The sequence below is a fragment of the Cavia porcellus genome, unplaced genomic scaffold (genome assembly GCF_034190915.1).
Source record: "Cavia porcellus strain 051 isolate PalLab524CR breed Dunkin Hartley unplaced genomic scaffold, mCavPor4.1 scaffold_10, whole genome shotgun sequence".
Classification (NCBI taxonomy): domain Eukaryota; kingdom Metazoa; phylum Chordata; class Mammalia; order Rodentia; family Caviidae; genus Cavia; species Cavia porcellus.
The window spans coordinates 83,760,749-83,788,461 of NW_026947493.1; the positions used below are offsets into that span (position 1 = coordinate 83,760,749).

The 27,713-nt window shown below is 54.6% G+C and overlaps 2 protein-coding genes across 10 annotated transcripts in view; one reads left to right on the forward strand and one right to left on the reverse strand.

The window, feature by feature from the left end:
• Positions 1 to 2,290, forward strand: part of Grhl2 (grainyhead like transcription factor 2) — a 122,788-nt gene extending 120,498 nt beyond the window's left edge. For all 4 annotated transcript variants that reach the window (XM_013143817.3, XM_063257685.1, XM_063257686.1 and 1 more), the window contains one exon: positions 109 to 2,290. In XM_013143817.3, the coding sequence (XP_012999271.1) occupies positions 109 to 223 (115 nt within the window). In that variant the 3' untranslated portion in view covers positions 224 to 2,290. The remainder of the gene's footprint in view (positions 1 to 108) is intronic.
• A 2,341-nt stretch (positions 2,291 to 4,631) lies between these two features.
• The window catches only part of Ncald (neurocalcin delta), a 265,706-nt gene continuing 242,624 nt past the window's right edge, over positions 4,632 to 27,713 (reverse strand). For 5 of the 6 annotated variants that reach the window (XM_023561768.2, XM_013143821.3, XM_063257690.1 and 2 more), the window contains 3 exons: positions 23,750 to 24,146; positions 8,320 to 8,425; positions 4,632 to 7,023 (listed from right to left, as the gene is read on the reverse strand). In XM_023561768.2, the coding sequence (XP_023417536.1) occupies positions 6,926 to 7,023; positions 8,320 to 8,425; positions 23,750 to 24,127 (582 nt within the window). In that variant the 5' untranslated portion in view covers positions 24,128 to 24,146 and the 3' untranslated portion in view covers positions 4,632 to 6,925. Of the gene's footprint in view, positions 7,024 to 8,319; positions 8,426 to 23,749; positions 24,147 to 27,713 lie in introns of those variants that run through there. The other variant, XM_063257689.1, reaches the window with a different exon arrangement.

Genomic DNA, 27,713 nt, shown 5'->3' on the forward strand with positions numbered 1-27,713 from the left:
GGTGGCTCTGAGCAGCGGAGGCTCTGCTTCCTCTGCTCGCCCACCTCGGCCTCCAGCCCAAGGCCTGGCGCTGTCCTCACCTGCCCTTGTGTCCCCACCCCACGGCAGCATCCTGGTGAACATGGATGACAACATCATCGAGCACTACTCCAACGAGGACACCTTCATCCTCAGCATGGAGAGCGTGGTGGAGGGCTTCAAGGTTACGCTCATGGAGATCTGAGGCCAGCTCGGCATCCTGCAGGAGCCCTCCGGCTCCCCCAGAGAGAAGGCCCAGCCCGGCCCGGCAGAGCCGCCTCACTGTCATCTCAACTGCTGTTACACACCGCAACTGAGCTGGGACTCACACCAGCCCCGCGGCTCCCCAGTCCTTATTTATTGCCACCTACTCCAGAGCCGGGGCAGCCCGCAGGTTCTGTGGGAAAGGCCAGAGTCCTGCTCAGGGAAGACAGCCAGTCCCCGAGTCCCCGAGCCGGAAACTTGTCGCTCCCTCTCTCCCGCCTCTGCGGCTCCTGATGCCTGACCAAGTAGCTGCGTTTGGAGCAGGGTCCCAGGTGGATGCCTTCCACCCTCACACAGACTTGCAGCTGGCTTAGGGGTGCAGTCTCGCTAATCCCCTGCAGCGAGCGGCTGCTAGGCCTTATCCAGGGAGATGCTGCTCTCCTGGAACTGGGGAGGCGCTTGAGGCCTCGCCCGGTCTGTACATAGTGTGTGTAAATGGCTGTAATATAGCTCCTTAGCACTGGCCCGCAGGCACCTCCCTGGGGACCCGGCCCAGGGACTGTGACGGAGCCAGGACATACTCCCCTGTGGGGGCATCTGGCTACCCCACGCAGGAACCACCTCCAGTTCAGGCTGGGGTGCTGTGCAGTAGGCCCACCACAAGGCCTGCAGGCTGTCCTGGGCACTGTGTGTCCTTGTGCTGTGCCTGGCTTCTTCCTGTGCCAGAGACAGCAGAGGGCAGCTGCCTGACACTAGTCCTGGGGAGCTGGGAGGCAGGCTGCCAGAACAGGAGAGCACTGGGACAGAACACTCCTGAGACTCAGTGTGCACCCTGTGGGCTGAGCCCTGCAATTCTGTGGTCGCCAGACACATCTCACTCTGCACGCCATCCAAGGACAGCTCTGTGGAGGGCCCAGATGTGTTTGTAAAGCACTTCGGCTCCTCTGGCACCCTCACAGCTTGGACTCCGCCCTCCCCACCATGCACCCCAGGCCCAGAGTGAGCCTGGCTACCACCCGCCCTGCCAGCCCAGCCGGGACCTCCAGGCTGTGACGGAGCCTGTGCTGCTGGTGCCTGAGAGGCCTCTGTTCCCGTCACCTCTGTCATGGTGCTGCAGGTCTGCCACCTGGGCTCAGCTGTCTTCCAGCTGTCACCTCAGACCAGCGACTCGGGGCTATCTCAGGGACACATTCAGTCAGGAATTCACAGAAGCCTGTACTTCCCTCCCATCTCTGGGGGTAACCCCGGTCAGATGGGATCCAAGTCCCTGAGCCGGGGCTGGGACTCGAGGGTTGGGAAGGACCACGTGCATGGCTCTGGGCATGGGCCATGGGCCTGGAAGAATCCAGTCCCTCTTAGAAACTGTTCGCCCTGAGGAGAGGACGACTGAGAGACGCTTTCGCCTCTGTCCCAAGTGTCCAAGCAGTCACTATGGTGACCATCACCAGAACAAAGGTGACAATACTGGCACCACCCAGCGGTGGTGGAGTGTCACCCATCCTGTCCATCCCGTCCTAATCCTGAGTGCCCACCGCTAGCTTCGGTGCCTCCTTCCCTGTGCAAGTGAGCAGCGCTGTGATCAAAACTCCCAAGAAACACTCCAGACAGACGGGGGACCTGTGCCGCTGCTCTGTCCTTAGTCACCCCAGAGGCGTGAGGAAGCCTGTCGTTTTGGGACTCCAGAGGGTGGGGATGTGCGGGGCAGTGCTTTCTTGTGCACCCGCAGCGCTCCAGCTTCCCGAGCGAGCGCTGGGGACTGGACCGCGAGCCGCACCTCGGAGCTGAGGGTGCCAAGCATGAATGAGTCACGCCTTTATTTTCCTCCTTATTTAAAATTATGAAAAAGCAACAGATACAGAGGGTTTGTGCCAAATTCTCAGAATGGCCCTTTCTTACAAACATTTGCGAGAGACTTGTGTCTATACAGTTTGCTCTCACATTAAAAAGAGAAAGGAAAATGTAACTTAATAGTTTTGTAAATGGGAGAGGGAAATCTATAAACTATAAATACAGTTATTTTATTTTTTGTATATTTTTAAGAAGAAAATAAATATGTGTAACACAAAGATCCAACGGTAGTGTCTGGCTTCCGTGAAGCATTGCGTGTGGAAGGCCTTGTTGGCAACATGCCTGTCCTGCTGCTGTCCAGTGGCCTCCTGGCCAGGGCTAAGTGAGGAGAGGGGGAAAATGTCACGTGGCCCTGCAGGCACTTGGGGCAGGGGTTGAGCCAGCCGTGCTCAGGCTCACAGAAGCTTTCTGCCCCCACAGTCCCCCCAGGCCAGCCTCTCCGGGGCTAAAACCAAGTGACTCCAATTCCATTCGCCTTGGGGACACTCCCTTGCTCTGGAGCCCCCAGCTAGGCGCATCACCCTGTCCATCTGCGATTTCCCTGGTGACCACAGTGTCCCTCCAAGCAGGTTGCCACTGCCCTTCTCTCAGCCATGTTCACGGCTTGCAAACCTTGGCTGAAGTTTACTTACTTTTTCTTTTTTTTTGGGGGGGGGGGTAACCAGGGATTGAACTCATGACCTCGTGCTTGCAAGGCAGACACTTAGGCCACTAAGCTAAATCCCTGGCTCTGAAGTTTACTTTCAAGAATGTGCAGAGACCCCCAGCCCAGCAGCCTCTCTGCTGCCCTCCATGGGGTGGGAGAAGGTGCTAACAGGAGACCCAGGGGCCATCGCCAGCTGTGTACCCTGCCTGAGGGCAGCTGACTCTGCCCCTATCTGCCAGGCCACACGGGGAGCCATCTTGGCCCAGTGGCCCTCTCTCTCAGCCCACGATGCCCATGGCTCTGCTGTTGGGTGGACTTGCTCACTTGCTGGGAGGGACATTTGCTGAGTTTCCTGAACAGCCCTCGTGGTGCCTTGGGGGCTCTTTCATGGGCCCGTCGGCCCTGGGCTTCTTTGCACCCCTCTCCGCAGTGTGAGCTCACGTTGGAGACTCAGTAATCAGGGTACTCTCAAGACGGCGAGACTGATCAGCCAGAGCAACAGAAGGGGAAGGCACAGTGAGAAGGCACCCATGTCGGGCACCCTGCTGGCTCCCAATGGGAAGAACTCGCTTCCTACTCTCCCGTGGGAGCGGCTTCGCTCCGGTGGTTTTCAAGCCGCAACACAACTTGTTGAGCTAAGGCAGGTGCCGCCCCAGGTCAACTTTGCGACCACTTTCTCCCTCAATCTAGCATTCACACCTCTGAGACTGCCCTGGGGGGCCACGACACCCCAGGCCCACACAGGAGAATGACTCCCCACCCCAGCCATCTGCATGCGAGGGAGGCTGCCGCCGGGCTGTGCACAGTGCTCACTGGCTGCCGGTGGCAGGCCCAGGTGTTTGCACCTGATGCTCCCGAGCACCAGTCACTTCCCAGACCAGTGCAGAGCAGCAGCCCCCGAACTCCGCGGATGAGCCGAGTGTCGTTCGTGTCGTCCTCCCGTGTGCCCCAGACCACAGTCTGCGCTCAGCTCCCAGAACACCTTCCCAGGGCCGATCCATGCGCCTGAGCCCTGGCAGGGCCTTCGGCTGGGTCACCGCTGCCCTCCACAGTCGTCTTCCAAGTGGATTCGAGAGTCCACTGACTTGGAAAATGCAGCAGTTTTTTCTCTTGCTGCTTCAGCTGTGGCAATAACCTGAAAATTCTGGGGAAATTCTGAGCAAAGTCTAGAGCGACTCAAGAGCAGCCTGCTTCCTCAGAGGCAGTGCACCTGCCTGCCTCGCTGCCACGGCTGGGAGCACTCGGCACCTGCCCTGATAGTCACGTTGGTCCAGTGCCCAGCAGACAGGGGTCTTGGGTTTTGCTAGGTGCGCAGCTTCGCACTGGCCAGAGCCCCAGCCACCCTCCCCCAGCACCGGGAGCAGGCGGTACAGCGGGGCCAGCTGTGTACAGCGGGAAGACTCCGCGTCCTCCTGCTGCCTCGCTGCCCACCTGCTCTAGTGCACCCTCAGCAGCTTAGAGACCCCGTTCCCACAGCATTGGCCTCCTGGGTGGAGAAAAGGCCAGTCAATGACAGTGACGGAAACTGCTGGGCCGAGTGGCTCTGGGTGTGGTCTCTGCAGCGTCACATGCTGCTGACTCCTGGGAGCCCTGGGTCCCACCAAGGGGAAAGGCGTCACTGGGCCTCCTCCTGCTGTGCCTACTGTGTCACCCCAGTGGGGACAAGGAGCAGGGTGGGGAGAAAGGGGCAGCCGTGGTGGGAAAGGAGGCCGGAAGCTGCACACACACCAAGGGCTCTTAGGGGACAGGGCTTGAGCTCAGCACCCTCCCTGTCTCCCCTGTGAAGACCCCAGTTCCTTGGGTCACAAGGACAGAAATTGTCCCCAAGAGGAGGCCAAACCGATACCCCGAATCTCCCAGTGCACAGCCCAGCTGGGGCAGCAGCATTGTCAGGAAAAGCTCACATTCCAGCCAGTCATGTTAAACAGTCCACATGCTTTAATGCCAGGCAAGAGCTACACAGGCAGCTGACATGGGGTTTACGCGTGCCATCAGATCACTGTCACTGAAGGGACAGCACCCACCCCGAGCCCGGCAAGGTATGAACAGTCCAACAGCATCGCCCAGGTCAGGAGCCCCTGCTCCAGTCCCCAGTGCCAGGCAGGCATGATGGGACAGAATGGACTCCGTTTCCAGGATCCCTAGACACAGCAAAGACAGCCCCACACAGGAGGGGTCAGGCGCCCGGGGTTCTGCGAGCTGTCCGGCTCCTTGGCCAAACTGGAGTGCACTGGGTTAGAAGTGCCAAGCTGCCTGGGAACGAGGAGGAAGAGGAGGGAAACAGCCCGGAGAAGGTGCAGATGGCTCAGGGCCGAACTCACACCAGCTCACGGGGCAGGTCCCAGGCCGGGGTCCCCATGCTGTGTCCACTCAGTAAGGAGCGCTACAAAGAGGGACTTGGACCCACTGGATCCAGAGGGGCAGAGTGCTCCAAACACTACTGACAGAGCTCTCAGGGCTCCTCGCCTCACTGGACACCAGGACGCAGGTCAGTTCCACCTTCCTGCTGGCCCCAGGAGGAGTCTGGCAGGCCTCGGCACAGAGCCTGAGGAACTGACACTCTGGAAGACTAGGCCTCGGAGCCTCAGGCTGCACAGCTGGCTCGTTGGGGTCCACCACACACGGGGTTTCTGACCACGACCAGAAGGGACTCGAGCCACAGCCAGGAGCTGGAGGCTGGGATGGGCTCTGCTCGCATCCCCAGGAAGGGGCTCCGGCAGCAGACAGAAGCCCTGGGCACCTGCAGTCTTCTCCGAGGCAGGTCCCTAACTGCATCCTTGGGCATCAGGGCTTCCCTGGGGCAAGGCTCACAAAGACTACGTACGACCTGGCCAGACCAGCAGATTGTAGTATGCACAGGCAGCCAGCCCAAACGGTGACTCACATGGGTCTTGTCACTTCTGGAGAGAGAAACCTGCATTCGGAGAAGCCGGTGGGGAAAGACGCCATTGGGTCCCTCAGTGGACCACACACCTGAGACACCTGGCTTCTCACGGTGAGTTCAGTGACCGTCACACTCAAGCTCCCTGAAGGCCATCCGGCACCAAAATGGAGTCAGACTATTGTAAGTCCTAGAACTTGGCTGTCTTCATAAGTCTGTCGCTATCCATCTGCTCGGAAAAGCACCCCACCGCCTACCCTCCACGCAGGCTGCCAGCGAGCCGCAGGGCTGAGCCAGAAGCCACAGCCTCGTCCCCTCGTGAATGCCACCCTCCTGACTCCAGAGAGCGGTCTCTTCTGTTCTCCGGCCACCAGGACTCGGGAGACTGGGCAGAGTGCACACCAGGCCTTGTCATGGGCCCTGGATGCTATGGACCATGGAGAATACACTTGTTGACTGGTGCGTTTGTGCAAAGACAGACAGGACTTGAAAAACGAGACAGACATTCGTGTGGCTGGCTGGCTTCACAATAAGCTACTGGAAACAGTTCCACGGTGAGATTGTGTTCGTGCTCGCTAAACATGCATTTACAAGGCAAAACACTTAGTTGGTCTGCAGTGCCCCGGATTTTATGTACAGCAGTCTTTTTCTTTCTTTTCTTTTCATCATAGTAGGCAACAAGATGGGTCTGGTCTTGGGCTGTGTTGCCATTTGTGTTGGATTTCCGAAGAAAGTCACATTAACTCAACAAGTGTAAACTGTGGAAAAACCCAGCTGAGCCCTCTCAATCCACCCCTCTTCTAACTGACCTCTAAATGTTCACAGCTTAGAAACTCCAGCCTGCTGGGCTGTGAAGTGGGGCTCTCAGGGTGCCCCAGGGCCTTGGCATAGCCTCAGGGGAGCCAGCCTCTGGCACCATCTGTGGTCCCCAGGGTGTGTGCGACAGCAAGCCCAGGTGAGTTTGGTCTTTGAACAGAGCCCCCCACAGCGCACAGTAGACTCACCAGCCTGGATGGACTCCCCTTCCCCTGCCCTCCAGGTCTCAGGTTTTAGAACAGAGACATTAGGATTTAAAGGATAAATCATAATAACAGCTAAAAAAGTCACGAAACGACGACACCACAACGTCTGTCCATGCTCTCCACAAGCACATGGGCTCTGCAGGCCCACGAGGCGCCCACAACGACAGTGAAGCTGCAGGCGAAGGTGTCACGGAAGAAGGTACGTCCAGCCGCACGGGGGACAGCGCCATCACTGATACTGTTTGGCAAAAAACAAATTATACAGGAGAGTGGAAGGGACACGAGCAGCGCGGACTCCAGTCAGGCTCAGAACTGGCCGGCGCTGCTGGGGTCGCACTGCAGGAGGCGTACGATGGACGGGTCGCTTTTGGCCCCTCGGATGAACTCCTCCAGGGACAGCTTTCCTAGGAGGCAAGAGGACGGGAAAGTGAGTGCCGGTGTCAGGCTGGCGCTGCAGGCGTCAGCCCCTCCCCACTTCCGGTCGGCCTCAGCCACTCAGCTGCTTGCAGCTCGGCAGAGATCAGGGAACTGGCTTTCCAGTGGCGACCCCCGGGGCGTCTGTTAGTGCCTGTGCCCCTGCCCGGGTGGACAGGAGACAGGAGCAGTCACTTGCACACTTGGGAATCTGGAAAGCAGGCCTAGGGATCACAGTTGCCAGGGACACTGTTCCATTGAATGTCCAGCTGTGTTCTATGGACTCTGCTGCAGGCCCAGACTTTTCAGGTGAGGTGCAGGCAACATCCAAGCAGGGGACTCAACGTCCAACCCTGCTCTGCCTCGGGGAGGGGACTGGTGGCCCATATGCTGGGGTCTGGAAACCAAGCACTGAGCTAATGGACCTGGGTGTCCTGTGGCCTGCAATCCCTCTGACCACCCTGAAAACCACCTCTGTCTCCTCTCTCCTGCTCCCAGCTTTCTGTTTAACTCCCCTTGGCAAGCTCAGGACCCAGGCAGCGAGCTGCCCTCCAGGATGCCAACACCACCCACAGAGCCTGGTCCTCCGGTGCCTGCCGAGCTGGGGTGCTGTCCCACTTGTCTGAGTCTGGAGCGGTTGTGGCTTCACATCACAAGGCCAGTCTGTTTAATCTTTGCAGAATGATGGAACTATCTGCTGTGAACCCAGGCCCATGAAGCAAAGAGGAGGCCTGTGCCTGTGGAGTAAACTGACTGGATGTAAACCCAGAGCCCCGATGTGGTGCAGAGGCAGAGCTGCATGGGTGGGGCCACCCGCACTTCACTGCCAAGAACTGCCAAGCCTTGGCTGAGCCGGCACCAACAGCGTGCGCGCAGAGCCCGGGACGCGCCACCGACCTGGCAGGTTACAAATGTCAGACCTGGCGCATAGCGCCGTAGTGTGAGTGTGTGTCAGACGCTGCCGGGGGCATGTGTGCAATGCAAATGGCACCGGTGTATCTGGTTCGGCTCCTTGGGCCTTCTAGGTTCTACGTGGCCATCTCCCTCCAGAACTTGTCTGCTCTCAAGCTGGGATCCAGCTCTCCCTCGATGGCCTGCTTGGTGCCGTTGTGGGTAGAGACCTGCTGGCCGCCAGCCAGCCTACCCCCCAACACCCAGGACCTGATAGAACCCACTTGTCTCAGCATGGGGTGTGCAGGACACCCCAATACTGTTCTTGAACAGCGAGCCTCACTTGGACTCTACCAACAGCCTCGCCCAAGCAAGCCGGGCACCCCCACTCCTACCGTCTCTGTTGGTGTCCATCTGGCGGAAGATCTTTTCCGTCCTTTTCTCTGGGGTGGACTCATCTTCAGGCATTTTCATTACAGAGGAAACCATCTTGTAGATGGCCTGAGGACAGAAGTGACAGGGCTGTAAGACACACACACAGCCCTCCTGGTGTGCTAAGCTTCCAAATGCACCTCAGACGTAGGCGGAGCCCAACCCGGCCCTGCCAATGGGTCACCTGTGTGCAGTGACAGCTGGCTGGAAGGGCTGCACCTGCTGTGTCAAGCTCCTGTGCGCGTGACTCCCTGGGATGCCATCGAGATGCAGAGCCCAAGAGCAGGGTGAGGCAGGGACAGAGCAGGGCCTAAGGCAAGGATGGAGCGGTCGCTCCTCGGCCCAGACCTCAGGGCCTGGACTGATGTCCAGGGGCCTCAGAGGATGACGGACACCTGACAGGTCACAGGCTGATGTCCCCTGAAGCCTGAGACTGGGACCCCAGTCCTTCCCAGAAGCTCCCAGGCACCTCAGCCTTGGTACGGCTGCTCACACCCGTGGGACTCCTTTCTGTGAACAGGACTGCCCGTCTCCTGTGGCCACCTCACGGGAAGAGGACCTCAGAGGACAGGGGGAGGGGTCATTCACAAACGGGAAGTGGACCAAGAGACGGAGGAGGAGGGGAGAGGAGGGCAGGGGATGTGAGGATGAAGACGCACTGTGAACCTGGGCAGCCCCATGACGAGCCGCCAGCACAGACTCCTGGAAGTCTGGAGCAGGAAGGTGCTACCGGGAAGAGTAGGGCTTCGGGCACCTCGGTCCTGGGAAGGAGCTTCAGGAAGAGCGTATTTTGTCAGGGAGTGGAGAAAATTCCAGAACTTTCTGGAGTTCTGGGTCCAGCAGGGCACTGGAGAGAGCAGAAGAGGGGGGTTGAGGAAGGAAGCAGCCAGCACGGGAAGGTAGAGGCCAAAGGGACGCTGGTGGCCAAAACCTCCACCCGGCCTGAGCCTCTGAAGCTCTGCACTTAGAGTAAAAGGGCAGGAGTGGGGCGAGTGGCGCCCAGCATGGTGCACTGCCCCCAGCTGGCTTGTCCTTGGGGACCTTTGGGCCAGCTCCTGAATGTCCCAGAGGAACGCGGAGTCCCTGTAAGGACCAGCAGGGAGGTCCAGCCCACGGGCAGAAACACAGGCTCAGCTGGCCATGTCTGTCCCCCCTCAGCCCCTCCTGCCCACGTCTGTGCCACCGTTGTCACCAGTGCTGTCCTGGTGCCGTGTGCCAGGATGGGGTGGGAATACCTAACTCCCTGGAGGGCCTGGGACGGCACAGAGGTTGAGATGGGTCGCAGGAAGCCCAGCCAATGCCTGAGGTCTAGCGGCCTCGCTTGGCTCTCCTGGCTAGTCACAGAGCTCTTCTGCAACTCCTGACCCCAGCAAACAGGAATTGGGGTGCACACAGGCACACACACACACACACACTTCAGACACCATGGCTGCGTGTGGAGGGTGCACGAGCCCGGAGTCTCCGAATCACAGCCGCCGCAGCGCATCCGGACACCGCACCTTTCCGAGTGGAGTGCAGCCTCCCGCTGATGCGGCCTGGGCCTGGGCCTCGAGGACACGGTGTGTGCGCCACAGTGCCCAGCCTCTCCAGGCGGACCGACTGTCCCAGTGTGGGCCAGCCTGCACGGGTCCTGTCACCAGCTACTCCAAGGGGCCCCTTGCTGTGTCCATGGCTGGCCCGTGGGGGCTTCTCCTTAGGATAGGGGCCGCCTGGTTGTCTGTCCTTTGGTTGCCACGTGCAGTGGTATCTGTCCCCACCACTTGCCTTCCCTCACGGCCTTTGCTTCTCTCACTTTTCTTCATTCTACTTCTCTTTACAAATTCCCCTTTGAGCTGGGTGTGGTGGTGCACACCTACAATTCCAGCACTCAGGAGGCTGACGCAGGAGGCCTGCTGTGAGTCCCAGGCCAGCCTGGGCTACTAGTGAGACTGTCTCATGTAACAAAAAGTGGCCCTTTTGTCATTCACATTTATCTTGTTTCCATCTTTTTTCTGTTTACCCTCTTAATACATGGAATCATCATATTCATTATGTTCCTGTGAAGCCCTTTGGAGAGCCTTAATCCGTCAAAAGCTATGCCCTTGGCCTGAATGTTCTCCTGGCTGCACCCCCAGTGGTGCAGACAATTTCAGGGGCTCAGAGATTCGCAAGTTGATCCGTGGGCCCTGGCTAGACGGACCTTGTTGTTAGCTGACCACCCCCAGCTCATTTTGCCACCCACCCATCATCCACCACATGCTGCAGCCGAGGACCAGAGGTTTCAGCCTTTGTCCTGTAGGATTCTCTGGTAAACGAAGTGACAGACACGTCAAACAATCCAAGGACCCAGTGCTCCAAGGCCACAGACATCGTTAAACAATCCAAGGATCCAGTGCTGTAAGATCACTGCTAGGTGACGGGGACAGCGAGGGGCCTGATGAGGTGATGAACGGCAGGGTGGCAGCAGGGCGGGAGGGAGCGTGTGGCAGTCTGTCTGACCTTCCACTTAGTAACCCCGGCACTCAGTAGTGTCAGAGAATTAATGTTCATTCCTAGTTGATTCTGCTGTTGCTTCCTGTCCCCTCTGGCTGGAGGCAGATACACAGCAGCCAACAGACTGAGGAGTCTCGTTTCTTCTGTGTCCCAACCCTCTAGAAGAGACCCCAGTGTGAAGACCCACAGTGCCCCATTTCTCAGCGTGCTCCACTTCAGTGGGGGAGCCAGTCCACGAGTGACTTCCCAGTTATCCTGGAAGGTCCCTGGCACCCTTGGGGACTCCCAGTAGGTGCTCTTTGGAACGCTCACCCCCTAAGGTGGGGATTCAGCCAACAAAGCAGCTGGTCCTGAGGCAAGGCTCACCCCACGTCGCTCTGGGCTGCATGGGTGAGAGGAAGCCCAAGCAGACCCTGTGTTCGGGGCAGCGAAGCCCCCGCGTGGCCCTGACTTCACCCCCAGCAGTGGGGTGGCAGAGCTGGTTCGGGAAGAGAGGCCAGCTTGGTGCAGGAGCAAGCGCACGCTGCCAGAAGCAGAGCCGGGGTTGCTGGCCTGCGGTAGCTCCCGCAGGGCAGGGGAAAACCCCCTGCCTCAGTGACCGCCCCCCTTTTCCTCAGTGAGCCCGCAGAACTGCTCCGAGGGCAACCCCTATGATGGGAGCTGACGGCCACACAAGTTCAGGGTCTGGGATTGCACCACTCGGAGTGCAGGGACACTGCCCTGGGCGGCGATCTGAAGCCAGTCCTGTATTCTGTGAGCGCCAGTTCTGTACCCGAATTTAATGGGATTAAACCAGGACAAGACCGGGCTGCCTCCCTGCTCTATTTTTAGCGAAGTCAGGGAGAGCACCAGCAGGGACTTCCTGCTTCTAATTAAATATGGAGAGTCCTGTTTCTGTCTCTGGACAGATGCAGCAGCCCAGCAGGCTGGCGACACCTGTGCGTGGGGGCTGGGCACCCCCACCCAACCTCCCTTAGCAGACCTTTTACCCCTAAAGGAGCAGCTTGTTGGAACCCTGGAAAAGGCAGGACCCACATCTGAGCTGACAGAGAGAGGTCATAGGATTCACGGAGGCCAGGCACGGCTCCAGAAGCTGGTGCCACACATCGCTCTGATGGAAACCAGATGGATGCTGCTCGGCACAGATCCGGGGAGCCCGGACTCTGGAGCCGATGGAGCCCCGCAGCGCGGGGCAGCACCGGCTGTCTATAGACAGGTTTGTGTGTCAGAAAGTCTTCTGTGTGCCATGGAATTTTTTTTTTTTAACTTTTACAAGAAGATCATTATCTGTCTGGAATGGCATAAATACTTTCTCATTCAGAGCCAACAGAATACATTAAGCCGGTAATTTTTATAATTGCATAGTGTTCTGCTGAGGTGGTTTAATGACATCGTCTGGGGGGGACACAGGGTTCCCATTCTTTTTCATCCAAATGGGTCCCATTCTTGTAGAAAGTTTCATATGAGGTTTTATTAGGAAAGAACAACCCAGCTTTTTGCTGTTAGTTTGCATCCAAAAAACCACTTGTGCTCTTCCCTTTGTGATGCTGCGATCTTTGGAGATAATTAGGCCAAGATTTATATACTCATCACCCTCCCCTGCAATAGTTTATTGCTCCAAAGAACCCAGCACTGTGCCCTTCTGTCGCGGAAGAGTCACAGAAGCTCTGAGGGGCCTCGCTGTGGGAAGGGCTTTCTTCTGTCTCCAGCATCCGATGGCAGGATCGTGACTGGCTGCTCTGAGGAAGGGTGTCCGTGGATACAGAGCACTGGCTGGACCTCTGAGGCTGCTGTTGGTCACGTTTCCCCCGCACAGCTCTTTCCAAGACATCACAGTCCTCCAAGGTGCTGTGACCCCGGAGAGGACCCTTCACAGAAACCCCTGAGCTGCTTTGCCCTCTTTGAGCACAACGCACGAGGCACAGAAAGGGCCAGGGATTCCAGACAAGATGCCACTGGACCTGTCTGTCACCCAGGGCTTCCCAAACGGTTTGCCAGGTGCCCTTCTGCTGCAGCTCACCTAAGAACCCTTGGTGAAGCTCAGCCTGCAGAAGTTCTGTGGGCCAGGACAGAGTCTGTCTTGGGCTCTTTCTTCAGCTGACTCTGTTCTCTGTCCTCCGTTCATGAGTCAGATGACCTGTGCTGTCTCTGCAGGGGCCCTGTCTCCCTAATGGTGTCAGATTTTCTCAAGCTTGGGGGGGGGTCCTGTGTACACTGTGTATACTGTGGAGTCTAATATTTCCACCAACAAGTCCTAGTTGGTGTCAGGGTTAGCAAAAATATCTAACACACACAGTAAGATGCACAATGTCTGGCATCCAACCTAAAATCACCAGGCATGTGAAGAAGCAGGAAAATGACCCAGAGCTGACGTCTGCTAGAATTAGCAGACAGACATCACAAGAGATAGAAAAACTGTGTCCTGTAGACATGGAAGACACACATGCACCAAAAACACCCTAGATCAGACTTCTAGCAACACCGCTACAATGTCTGAGGCAAAAAGTATACATAGTAGGATTAATGACAAATTAAGGCCTTGCAGGAGGATCAGTGACTCTGAAGACTTTTGAATAAAAACTACCCAAAATAAAACAATGGGAAATTTGTAAGTAACAGAACATCAGTGGATATGCGCTAACTTCAGGTTGCCTGGTTTATATGTAATTAAAGACCCTAAAGGAGGGTGAGTGGAAGACTGAAAGATCTCTCAAAGCATAATTACTAAAAATATTCCAAGTGTGATGAGAACCATAGACCCACAGACCCAAGAAATACTGTGACAGACAAAAACCTCAGCTCATTTTATGACACCAGCAGCACCTGACGCCCAGCTAAGGTGTTCATCCTGTGAGATCAGCAGGACCACAGGGACACAGAGGCACTGAGAGCACGCAGACCAATGCCTTTATCCACAGCAACGCTACCCAGCTTTCAGTAAGTGATGTACATACTAAAAGGGTAAAACACTGTGACTACGCGGTATTTATCTTAAGAACCCACCCCTGGCTCAACATAAAATGTAATTCATCATATTAAATTGAAAAAAACCTATATGACTTTGATATACAGAAAAAGACAAATTCAACATCTGTTCATAATTTTAAAAGGAAAAAAATCCGCAAGCTAAGAATTAAAGAGGACATGGAAACATCTTAACTTAGGAAGCGCAGCCTATGAAAAGCCCAGCTAGTCCCCCGTTTAGTGAAGACCAAGTGATTTCCCCTAGGATTGAAAGCAGCAAAGATGTCCACTCCGACCGCTTTTATTCAGTATCGCGTAACGGACCCAACTAGGGCAACATAAGGCATGTAAACAACAACAGGACCCACATTGAAAGGGAAAGAATAAAATGATCTTTATTTACAGACAATATAATTGTCTGCACTGAAAAATCTGTTGGAATCTACAAAAACAAAACAAGACACCCACTGAAAATAATCAATGAATTTAGTGAGCTTGCAGGGCACACCGTCAGTATAGAAAACCTCATTTTGGTTCTATGTACTGAAGTGAAATAAAGAAACGGCTTACAGATGCTAAGGCAGGAGCAGAATGAGTAGTTTGAGGCCAGCCTAGGAAGCTTGTTGAAAAGTAATCTCAAAAAAAATTTTGCTTTTTGGTACCGGGAATTGAACTCACAACCACGTGCACATGTGCAAGGCAGGCGCTTTGTGCCACTGAGCTAAATCCCCGGCTCAAAAAGCAATTCTTTTTTTTTTTTTTTTTTTTTTTGTAACGGTGAGGATGTAGCTCAGTGGCAGAGTGCTTGCCTAGAATTCATGAGATACCAGAGTTTAATCCCCCACCACAAAAAGAGAGAGAATAGATTCACAATAACCTAAAATATGACAAAATTTACTAAGGTGATTCAGAAAAGGTTTGCAAGACTGAAAACCACAAAGTGGAGTCAATGTAAATAAAGACCAAATAAAAGGAGCGACACACCGAGTCCTTGGGGAGGCAAAGCTAAACTGCTAAAATGTTAGCTCTCCTCAGATTGGTCTGTGGAGCTGTTGCAAAGCCAACCAGAATCCCAGGAGACATTTCTTTTGTTTTTTTTTTTTTTTTGCAAACATTGGTAAGCTGATTCTAAAGAGAAAGAAGAAATGATGTAAAATAGCCAAAATAACATTGAAAAATAACAAAATTAGAGAACTAACATGGTCTGATTTTTAAGACTTATTTTAAAGCTATAGTAATCAAAACTGCAAGTATTGTCAACATAAAAGAAAATTAAATCAGTAGACTTATAGGGGGAGGAGTCTGGGCAGGGAGAGAATAGTGTAAGGGCTTCTAGGCTTTCTGGCTAATCATGACGGGAAGGAGTTAAAACTTCACCAGAGAAATTCCCCTGGGACTGTCTCAAGGACAAGGACAGAGAAAAGTAAATGAAACCAAATATGAAAAAGGCACCAGGACAGCACAGGTGGCCCTGGAACCTGCCCGAGGGAGAAAGGACACATGGACAGAGAGAGCCAAGAGCTCAGAACCAAGACAAGACCTTGCCCACCTCGGAAAATGAGCAGGGGAAAGTCTTAGTGTATACTCACACCTGTACACGCGTGCGTGCACACACACACGCCCTAGGGTCACTGTGTTACTGCACATCCCCTTGGCTGACTGTAAGCTAACCGTGAATGAAGCACCTCCCGGGGAGCAGGCCCTGCCGCGGGTAAGTACACAGACACAAGAAGGCGACACAGTGACACACACTGCACAGATGTGAAGAAGGCGCACGCAGTGACACACACCGCACAGACGTGAAGAAGGCACACGCAGCGACACACACTGCAGACACAGAAGGCGCACGCAGTGACACACACCGCACAGATGTGAAGAAGGCGCACGCAGTGACACACACCGCACAGACGTGAAGAAGGCGCACGCAGTGACACACACCGCAGGAAAGGACGTGGGCAGGATGCCGGGAAGCTGGTTGAGTCACAGCAAGTTCCGGGCAGGAGGAAAGCTCTCTGACCCCTGGCCAAGGACAAAGGCCCATGGGCATCCACCTTCCGGTGCCCCCTACCCAGGTCCTCTTCTGGGCAGCTGGCTGGCCTGTCCTTCTTGGCCCTTCCCAATAAAGTGTCTTCCCTCCCAAAACTTTGTATCTTTGATTTGTCACTGGTACTGAGTTTATGATCTCTGTCAGCTTCCTGTCCTGGTGGAGCCAAGGTGCTCACCCCAGACACAATGGAATCACATCCAGAAGTAGATCCAGAACTCTGGGCAGCTGATTTTCAACAGGAGGTAAGAGCAGTTCAGTGGGGAGAGGGTACTGTGCCACCAACGATGCTAAAACAAGCGGGTGCTCATATGCACGAAGGTGACCTCAGATGCTTCACACCATACTGAGCAAATTAACTGAAAATGCATTGTAGATTAAAGTAAGACCCAAGGCTTATAGAAGAAACCACAGGAGCAAACCTTGGAGATCTTCAGTTAGAAAACGATCTTTCAGATGTAAAATTGCACACTGCCCTGGAAAACAGTTCAGAATTTCTTAGGAAGTTAAACACAAAGCCACCATATGATCCAACGATTCCATCCCTATTTACCCAAAGAAATGCAAGCCTGTGTCCCTGCAAAATCCTGTACACAAATGTCTCTATTGTTACAGCTGAAAACCAGAAACAACTGAAGAGAGCAGATAAATGCACAGTAAATATCTTGATTGAGATACATGCACGTCACAACTCACCAGCCTCTAAACTTTAACTGTGTATCAGCTGTACTTCGATAGAGCTTTTGAAAAATCCTGTTGATAAGATCATAAAGCGAGTATCTCCTTCAGTGAGGTTGAGATTTAAAGGCGCAATCTCTGTGAAACTAACAGAAAGTGAGGGGATGGCACAGGACACCGTAGGACAGTCGTGAGACCGAGTACCCAAACTGCACCCCAAACCCCAGGCTTCTGCCTGACAGTGCCAACTCGGCACTTAACTCCGAGTGTCCAGTGCTGGCTGCTGGGGACTTGGGCATGGTTTGGGTGGGTGGCAGAGGGGAGACCTTCTGTAAAGTGCTACAGAGATACTAAGAGGGTTTGATATGCCATCTCCTGAGGAAAGGCTGCAGGCGGTGAGTGGCCATAGGGCCTTCTAGAGTCTTCAAAGACTACAGTATAAGATGATTTCTGAAGGGCTCGATTCATAAAGGTTTCCTTAAGGGATTGAGACATTATGTGGAGCAAATAAGGAGGTGCTGTGATACCCAGCTTTTCACTGCTGTGGGAATAATCATCTTATGCCCACAGTTTTGAAGTTCCAGGCCCACAGAGAGTGGGCCCCTCACCTGGAGATGGGCATTGGATTCACAGCAAGTGAACCTCTGTGAGTCACTGGTTCCAGCTGAGGTCTGTGACGCTGTGACCCTCCAAGGACAGGACAGGGCACAGCTGAGGACGCCTGGCTCCCAGCCCAGTTAACCAGATGAAGACTGCGGTAACTAGACTTCGCCACTGCAATGAAGGTCAACCTGGAGGTAAAAGACAGCTCTCTCAACCAGCATAGTTTACTGCTCCGAGCCGTCTTAGATCCATCTCTCAGGGTCCTGCTCAGGTCCCACGCTGTCCACTTTAACCCTTGTCTTTGTTTGAAAACCAAATAAATATGGGCTGCCCAGAGAAGTTCTTTGTTTCAGCCCCTAGTCTCTCCAGTTCCATGAGAGGGTTTTGATCCTCCTGGAGCCTTAAAATTACACCACTTGTCTCTGATTTAAACCTTCGCCGTCCACTCCTTTGGGAGGTCGTGGGCCTGATCAGTCCGCCATGGATACAGGCACACAGGGACTGGAAGCACAGGCTGGGGAGTCGCTGTGTCAGCCCAAGAAGCCCATGGAGAGCAGACAGGCCCTAGAGGCCAGGCGAGACGTGTGGGACACAATCTCCCCAAGGAACTGACCTGCCAATCCTTTCATTTTGAACTCGGCCCCAGAAAGAACTTTGGTAGAAAAGATTTCTGCTGTCCTGGGCCACCTGTTTGGGGTAACGCATCATGGCAGCCTTAAGGATGTAAAAGCATGCAAACCCCTAATCTGGACGCCTCATCCATAGGATGACCGCACCACACCGATCAACACACACCTTGTTCAGCGCAAGGGGAAATCAGGAAAAAATGTTTTTCCTACATTGCTGAAAGAAACGAAAGCGAAGTCTCCTGTGTTGTGCTGCCAGCTACTCCTGACCTCTTTTCTTGGGTTTCATTGATTCAAAAGGTGTGAAAATGCAGACGCGCAGTGTGCAGAAGCTCACCTTTGGCTGTCTGCAGAAGTGCCGGGTAACCCTGTCACAGGCAGGTGGGAGAAGGGCTAGATTCTTAAAACAACGAGCAGCTGGATGCCAAGTTTGTTCAGAGCAATCATTAGCATCCGGGCGAGTGAGTTTGCTAATTACTTGGGCTCTGAAGTGAGCCCTGGAGGACGGCAGTGAGGAACCCTGGCAGCTGTCAGCGCGGAAGGGTTTTCCCTTGGATGTGGCCACCACCTGGGCTTAGGCACACCCAGATTTCCCTGACAGTCCCCTGCATGCCCTGGGCACGGAGACCCTGCCTACCTGGCATCAGTCACGCCGTCCCTGGAAAGGTGCCGTTTCTTTGTCTGAGTCCTGTGAGCGCCACAGCATAAACCCAAGGTTATAATTTACCCCCAGGCGTGAAATAAAGAGCCAGCAGGGACAGAGGCGAGGAGTCCTGGGGTCAGAGACATCTCCGCTGTGATTCCCGTGGGGAGACTGGTGGGCAACCTCGCGTTTCCTTGGGGCTGTACCTTTAACGTCAAGGTAAACAGCTTCATGGGGATTCTGCCCACCGTTGTACTCTGTCCCCTGAATAGGAAGTGACTTCACCCTGGGTGGCAGGGTGAGGTCTTGCCCAGTTCTGAAAACTGGTGGTGACAACTGTGGTCCAAATGGACGGGGCAGGCACTGCCCTGGGTGCCTGACTCACCATAACTGACCCAACCCAGGGAATCGCCACAGACGGGCTGCGTAAAACAGGGACGCTGAGCTTGGGGACCAAGAGCAGGATGTATCTCAGGGTGGAGGGAAGGCAGGCAGGCTGGGTCGGAGATGGCAGTAACATACACGGGGCAAGGGGACGCTGGCCCGCCTTGCCCAGAATCCTGTTCACACATGGCTCTTCTTTGGCTCTCTCTTCAGCTTGGGTCTGGGTACAGTTAATCGGTTTTCGTCTAAATCTGTAATTTCTATCCCATCCTAAGGCTGATGCAGTGTGGTTTCCACACATCTGCACCCTGATAGTCCTGGGGCTCGAGCCTCATGATGGCTCCAGTTAGCTGCCCTCTGAGAACAGGGGAAGCACATGATGTCCCTTCTCAACCTGGGATGCAGCCTGCACCTCACCACATCCAGGGCAGAATCAGCCAGGCCGCCCCTTCCTCAGCCTTACTCCAGTAGGGTCCAAGCCTGCTAGGGACCCAGGCGGGGCAGGAAGGAGTCTCTTTCCTCTTGTGTGGGGTTCTCTGCAGCCAGCAAGGGGAGACAAGCTCCTGTGGGAATGGGGAAAGTGGAGGCCGCCACCTGGCCAAGACTCCCAAGGGCCAGGCGTGGTGGCGCAGGCCTGTACTTCCAGCACTGAGAGGCAGAGGCAGGAAGATCACTGCAAGTTCAAGGCCAGTTTGGGCTACACAGTGAGTTCAAGGTCAGCCTGCACTACACAGTGAGACCCTGTCTGGAGAAAATTCCCGAGAGATGATTTCAATCCAATAATAAAACATCAAGCCTAAAACATGCTCCTAATAAGACACTGTAAAACACACATGCACACACAAATGTGAGGAAGTCCATTTAAAGCTCTAGAAATAAATCTGCATGTGGTTTTTCTTGTTCACCCAGATGTTGATACAGCACAAAAATTTTTACTGAAAAAGAGCACAGTTGCACTGCGGCACATGTGTGGCTAAGCAGTGTCCCTACCCTGCTACACGCAGTCCGTCCTCACAGAGCACACAGGAATCTCAGCAGTGTGAGAGCCCTGCTGTGCACCCCGGATCCCCAGAACCTCTGGCTCTGTGACCTTGCTCAGGAAGAGGCAGTTTGCAGATGTGGTTCCTGAGAAGGGAGGGTTCTGCAGGATTGTCTGTGTGGTCGAGGTCTTTACAACAGAAGAGACTGGGACCCTGGAGACACGTGGCGGGCGACCCAAACTGACCTCCTGGACCGAGCGTGGGGGATGAAGAGGGCCACATGCCCAGGGACACAGGGAGCTTCAAGGAAAAGGGTTTTCTGTAAAAGCCCCAAACACACCCTCGACACACACAAACAACCCTGGCCACACCTTCCTAGTAACCGCTGAAGCTGATTTCCGACTCCGGACTTTAGAACCGCAGGATAATAAACGGAGGTTGCAAATCCACTGGGTTGTGGTGCTGCACAACAGCAGGGTGGGAAGCCAGCAGTGGATGGCACCACCGAGCAGAACCCACAGTGGTCTCGAACCTTCCAGTCTTTTCTACCAAAACTGTGAAACAGCAAAGAATGCAAACAAGCATTTTTCATTAAATTGCCTGAATCTTTGAGTCTTGAGGGTCAGGGCTCAGGTGAGAATTTATGAGCCAAGCACAAGACCTGGGTTCCCAGGTAGAATCTTAATTTGCTGTGGCTCTGTGGCCACAGCTCAACACGCCACGCCACGCTGCCTTCCATAGACATTTTCCCAGGCGCAAAGGCGAAATGGAACGGACTTCTATAGCAAATGCCTGTCTGCCTGCACTCAGGCGGTGCGGCCCGGCCGGGACAAAGAGCAGGAAGAAGGGCCCGACCAGCACAAAGCCGCCTGCTACTGTGATAAAGACCTGGAGACTGTGCGCTTTGAAACAGGAAGGAGAAAAGATTAAAAAAAAAAAAGAAAGAAAGAAAGAAAGAAAAGAGTAAGTCCCAATTCAGCCAGGCTACGGAAAGCAGGGAGATTAGCATAATAAGAATGGGAGGAACCGTGCATTTGCAGCTTGCAAAGCAGCTGAATACAGCCTCAGAGCCTCTATGAAATGGTCAGATGGGATCTTTTGATGCTTTGGAAGTCGCTCCAGGGGGCTGCAGAATTTCCTGCAGCTTTGAATATTAATCATCGGGGCGGGGCACTGTGGGAATGGCCTAGGAAAGACGAGCCTTTCACTGCGAGTCCTTAGGAACCCATTGAGCAGTCAGCTCTTAGGAATGGATGGGCCTCTGTCACGCTGATCCGTCTCTGTTTGTGTGATCGCTTTTTACACTCTGTGCTCATCGTGGGGTCTGGGCAGTGTCTTCTAGCATCTTCTGCCTGTTTCCCACTGTGTCTGGAATCCACAGCATGAGAAAGTACCATGCCAGCTACTTCACCGGTGCTAAATGCTAGGTGCAAATAAAGGCTGGCTTCCTGCATAAGCCCACGCGGTCTGTGGGTTCCGCCCTGCCTCAGCAGCCACATCCCAAGCAGCATGGCTGGGAACCGGGCTGGACAGCCGAACAGAATAGGTGATGATGCTGCGGCTGGCCGGAGGTTCTTCCTCAGACCCTGGTCAAGGAGCAACTCTCCAGCAGGATAGAAACCCGTTTTTCTCTCAGAGAGGTGGAGCCCCGATTTCCCAGAAGAAAATGGACACAGATGAGGGCTAACTCAAGCGACTCTATAGTTTGGATCTCAAGGGGTCCCTAGTGGAAGGTGTGGCCCACAGCCTGTGGCACTGTGAGAAGGTGGTTAAGGAGTGGGGCTGATGGGGGGGGGGTCTTCAGGACACTGGGGGTATCCTCAAAGGGGAACTGCAGGACCCCAGCCTCTCCCTCCACCACACAGACCTTCCAGAAGCGGTGGGGCCACCGGATCACGACATGAAGTCTCAAAAAGTGTGATCCACGTTAGACCTTCCTTCTCGAGAAGCTGATTATTTAGGGGATTTGTTATAGCAGCAGAAAGCTAACTGATACAGTGAATCACCTTTGGAAATTTGCTTTTTGTTAAATTAGCAATCAGAAAAATCAGGAAAGTAGAATTACGCAGGAACAGCAATCACACCTGGGGGAACATGGAGAAAACAATGTGGCAGTGTCTACGGCCAGTCACTGGGAAACTATCCTAAGGGAATAACCCTAAAAACAGAAAAAAGCTTTAGGCAGAAGGGTTGTTGATTTGCTATTGTATTTCTGAAAGCTGTAGGATTGTACCTAATAATAAAAACTGAAAACAAGCTAAATACGCAGCAAGACAGGTTTGGTTGTGACCTATCCTTGCAAGGACTGTCAGGATAGGACTGTGCTTCCATTACCTGTTGTGGGCTGTAGTCACCTACTTTAAGACAATGTAAGTGTTTTTATGGCATGAGAAGCGTGTGTTACAATGTTAAAAAGGAAACTTTTTAAAAACTATCAGCAGGGATTCTTTTTGTGGGCAGGGGTGGGGTTACAGATAATTTTTCTCCTTTTCTGCCTATCTGCTATGTGCTTGCCCCAAGGGGAAGGGAGAGGCTTTTGTCTCAGGCCCGCGGCGTCCATGGCACAAGCTGCTCCCGAGAGCTCTTGCCGCAGGTAAGGAAGAGCACTGTGGCCCAGCCAGGAACGTGTCCTGGGTGTGCGGGGCCACCTGGGGTCCCTGCCCTTTACCCCTCCGGTGTCTGCAGTGGTCTCTCCCCTGGTGTGGGAGCAGGAGCAGCCCAGGCCTTGGCTGCAGCCATCAGTCTCAGGTCAGGGTTGCAGGCTTTGGGGATCCATTCCCCACTTCCGTGACCAGTCCCCAGGGTCCCTTGCATTCCCACCTCCTCCTGCAACACCCCACCCCTCCTGCCGTGCCAGTCACAGGACAGGAGCTCCACTGTCACAGGACACCTGCCAGGCTGCCGTGGGGTGGGGTGACCTCAGAGTTGAGACCTGCAGGGAGCCAAAGCCCCCAGACGCTTTCCTCCTGCACCCCACTCACCTGCCCAGCACCAGCACTTTCACCCCAAGTCCCCTTCCTTTTGCAGCTGACACCTGCTTTCTCCTGAGGCCTAGGTCCTCCCTGCAGGTTTGTCTCTGGGCCCCCCACCCCCACCCTGCCACTGCTGAACAAGCTGCCACTGCCACGCTCCTGACCGGTTTCCCCACTTCCCCAAAGTTTGCTGAGGTACTACGAGGAGAAGGCAGTCACAGTTGGCACCATGAGAGCCATTTCCCATGGAGAGTTGCTCCATGGCACTGGTGAGTATGGCCAGTTGTTCTGTTCGCAGATGACATTGCTATGGAAACCAGTGTTGTCAGGGTGGCACACTGAAAGATGCAGGATTTGAACCCAGATCAGAGCTTGATCATCAACAGCACTCCAAGAGATATGGACTCTCAACCATAGGCTGAGGCCCAGGCAGGTCATCCCAAGGGTGAGCGAGGGGCCATGATAAGTATGATCAATTGTATTAGTTTGCCATCACTAGGACAAAATACCTGACGCTTGCAACTTGAAGGTTTATTTGGCTCATGGTTGCACAGGGTTCAGTCCATGGTTGGCTCCAAGGCAGAAATGGCAGGGTGTGAGGACCTAGCAAAGCTGCTCAACCCATGACAGGGGTGGGGGGAGCATCCAGGGACAAGGGTGTCCCTGTCAGATCACACTCCTGTCGCCTAACAGCACATTCAGTGGGGAACTCAGTGAGTGATCCAGTCACCCTCCAAAGCTCCACTTTGGAGCCCCTGAGGCTCTTGGGGGACATTTTAGACCTAAACCTAGGACCAGCTTTGAAGTGCATGTCACCCGTGTCATGTGGGTCCCCCGAAGCACCGGGTGACTTGTGACAGGCAAGAACATGGGCCCAACGTCGCCAGAGTGGGCTGAGCCGTCAGAGATGCCCCCACCATGTGACCCTCTGTGCAGCCCTCCAGGCCACAGTGTGGCAGAACCCTTCAGAGAGACCCCCGCTCGCACCTCCGACTCTCCGTGCCGTGCTCCGTACCAGGCCACGTACCTGCACGATCTCCAGCATCTCCGCCTTGCTGATGTAGCCGTTGCCGTCCAGGTCGTACATGCTGAAGGCCCACTTGAGCTTCTGCTCCAGCTTCCCCCGCGAGGTCACGCTGAGGGCGATGATGAACTCTCTGAAGTCTATGGTCCCGTCGCCATTGGCGTCAAAGGTGCGGAAGACATGCTCTGCGAACTTGGAAGCGTCTCCGTAAGGGAAAAAGTTCCCGTATATTTTCTTAAACTCCTCCATGGACAAGTGTCCGCTGGGGCAGTCTCTCAGGAAGCCTTTGTACCACTCCTGGATCTCGTGCTCCGTGAAGTCTGTGCTTTCCAGCAAGTCCTGCATGACCTCGGGCCGCAGCTTGCTGTTCTGCTTCCCCATCCTGGCGGCGAGATCTCAGCTGCAGAGAGGAAAGTAAACACGCGTCATGGGCAGGGCCGCGCTTCCCTCTGACCATCTGTGATTGCTCCTCGGGAAAAAGAACAAGCAGGCAAACGATGGAGCGGCAGAGGCCGTGCCAGCCTGATAACGCTGGCTCCCGGCAGTCTGCACCGGCTGACACTAAGAAGGCGGATGCTCTGCGGGGAATCCAAGTACTAGCAGAAGAATGTAAGGAAAGAAAGGTGGAGGGAGAGCAGGGCAGAATTTAGCACATCTTGTAGCTCAAATATTTCCAGCTATAGCGAAAAGTAAGTTGATTTGTTTTCTGATTCTGCGCTGGAGGAGAACCTGGCTCTGGTTCTGCTCCTCACTGAGAGAAGGCACAACCTTTCCCCTTGGCGAGAAGCTAGCAAGTCTCGCTTTCTACAGGAGTCAGTCAAATGAAACTGCGACTCTAAATACAGCACAAAGAGAATTGATAAATCAGATGTTCCAGTAACTTTCTCTTCCCTCTTGTGATTTTTTTTTCTCCCTGGAGGTTAAGAAAAGAAACTTAGAGAGGCTGGTTTGTATTAGAATTTTGAAGCTTTGTCATTTGGTTGCTAAGCTGGCACGGTGCCTGTGGCCAGAACTCAGAAACATGAGGTCATACATAATACATGAGGCTGCAGAGCTCCAAAACACTTAATGGAATTTACAAGGAATTTCAAGTTTTCCTTTTGGGGCAATCTTCTGAACGTGGTGTTCATCAAATCACCATTATTACAGCTCTGTTATTTGCAAATCGCACTGTGCCCGGCTTGGCCAGAGGACTGCCGTTTTGATATTTAAATCTAATCCTTTAAAGAATGATTTGTCTCCCTGCACATACAAAGCGCTGTTTCTTCAAACCCAACTTCACTTTTCCCAACACTTAAGAAGTGCTCTCATTTATTAGTTGTTTTTCACTAAAAACAAATTGCCTCAACATTTGGCTTCGCCTCCTACCAAGCTGATCTGCGAGCTGCTGGTTTTCGGTAGACAGTAATTACAGCGCATTTACAAAGTCATTTGCACAGAAAGGCCAGAACGCGAGCGGCACAGAGTAAGTGATTTGGGGAGCGAGCGCCTGGCGTTTAGTCCCGAGTTTGTCTCAGTATTTAACTACGGCACATTACTAAGTATGAAGACTGAACTTAAGAAAACCATCTGGCTGTGGTTCGATAGCAGGACAACCCGGGGTGTGTGTGACAGTGTCACAGCTCCCGGGAGCAGGAGGAAGAGAGGAGCGCTTGACGGTACCTCTGGAAGGCGGGGATTTCTGCCTGCTTCAACTGGAGCAGGGGACAGAACTCCGTCAAGCAGCTGCGTAGGGCGACAGAAGTTGTCCCTCAGGTCAGATCCTTTCTGTCACCCCACACAGTCCTCCCAGATTGTGTCTGCACAGAGAACGCCCCGGGAAAGCTCAGGACACAGAACAGGACACAGCCGGCCTCAAGCCTGGCCCTGCTGCTCACATGTTAATCTACTTAACTCTGGCTGCACCTCAGGGTTCCCACTTGTAGCACGAATTCAGACCCCAAGCTCGTGTCTCAGGCCTTGACATGAGAATCAGGTGAGACAGTCCTAGAAGTGAAACTCGCGAGCTGAGCTAGGGACAGATGCGGGTGAACAACACTAACATCTTATCTTTGATGGCTGCCATGGTTTTGACTGCATTTGTCCTCAAAGGCCAGTGTGCCAGCAGCTGGACCCTGGGGGTGGTGGGGTGAGACGGGGGGACTGAAGAGTGGAGGGCAGGTTGTGGGGCTCGGTGCCCACCCATGGCTCAGGAGTGGAGCAGGCTCCAGGGACAGGTTACTTCCCCTGAGAGTAGAGAGTGCACAGGAGCCAGCCTGGTCCTTTCCAGCCTCTTGCTTTCTGTCTTGCTGGTGACCTCTCTGCCTTCTGGGTGCCACCTGCCAGGCTGTGACACAGCCACAAGTCCCTTACCAAAGTCCACACAGATGGGGCTGCCTGATACTGGCCTTTCAGCCTTCCAAACAGCAAAATGCACTTTTCTGCATAAAGTTCTCAGCGCTGGTATTTTGTTATAGTAACGTCAACGGGACCAAGACAGTGATCTTTCACACATTATTCTATGAAGCCTTCACAGCAACTCTGTGTGCTGGGCCAGGCAGCCTTTTCCACTCTCAGAGAGGCTAAGTGAGCTGTCCCAAGCCACACAGCTGGTCGACCTGAGTCCAAGCCATGGTGGCCCACGGGTTTTTCCACCTTGCCTGTTATGGACAAAGCGCGGACAGAGACGATAACAGTGTGGCAAACATCCAGGGAAGTAGAGAAGAGGGAGGAGAAACCCATCAGCAGGGGCCAGCTGCGTGCCGGGCGTGCGAGCCATGGGCCTGGGAACAGAGGCAAAAACTCTTCGCCCGGGGGAGGGGGGGACACTGGGCCGTTAAATCACAGCCAGGAGGCCTGGCTGAGAAAGTGACCTCGGAAACACACACACACACACACCCCAGCAGGTGAGGGAGGAGCCGGGAGAGCTCGGGAGAAGCCAGCCTCGAGCAGAGAAAGCAGCGGGCGATGAGCTCAGGCCCCCGAGGCAGTGCTCATGGAGGAGCGGGGGGGGGGGGCAGGACAGGGTGACATGGGCAGGGCGGCCCGATGACGGGCCCTGGAGGAGGCTCGGAGCCGAGCAGTGATGAGGTGACTTACACTCTGCCGGGTCACTGCGGCCGCAGAGGCCAGGGCAGGCTGAAGAGGACAGGTGGGAAGAGCCTGGTGGAAAGGCCACAAGCCACGTGGCGTGGGCGAGGTGGCTGGGAGCAGGGAGGAGGCCACAGGCTGCAGGCACAGCCTGAAGATGGGGTGCACGGCAGTGACCAAGGTTCAGAGGCGGGAAGGGAGCAAAGGCCCTCAGGGGCCACAACCTGAGGTCCTGAGCCTGAGCCAGTGCGGTAAGCGCTGGAATGACACAGAGATGGGGAGAAGGGAATTGAAGCAAGGCTTCGGGGTGAGCCAGGGCCACGGGAGTCGGTGCGCAGCTGTGGCGTCTCACTGCAGGGATGCTGGTTAGACACCCAAGCGGAGGTGGCAGGTGGCCACAGGACACCCAAGGCTCAAGTCAGAGGGGCTGTGCCCGATAACCTTAACCTCATCTTCAGGGGCAGCTTGACTGCATGAGAAACCGCTGGACAGGTGGCCGGACCCTGGGGGCCACCCTCAGCAGTGGGCGCCCACCGATGCTCACGGCTGAGTTTGTTGGTAGGCAGGGCACGGCTGGAGGAGGTGGGTCACAGGGTGGTGCCTTGGTGGGTGCTTCTCTGCCTGTGCTCTGCTTTCCGGCCACCATGAACTGTGGGCTCTGCCCTGTCACGCCCCTCCGCCAGACTGTCCTCACCTTGGAGCCGGTGAGCCATGGACTGAGGCCTCTCAGACCCTGAGCAGACCCAAAACGTCTCCTCTTCAAAGCTGTGTATCTCAGGAATTTGTGCCCGCAGTGAGAAAGCTACCGACAGAAGAAAGACGTAGACAGCAGTCACGGGAGACTCCCTGGGTTTCCAGACAGAGCCAGCGGAGCCCCTGGGAGACGGGTGCAGGCTGC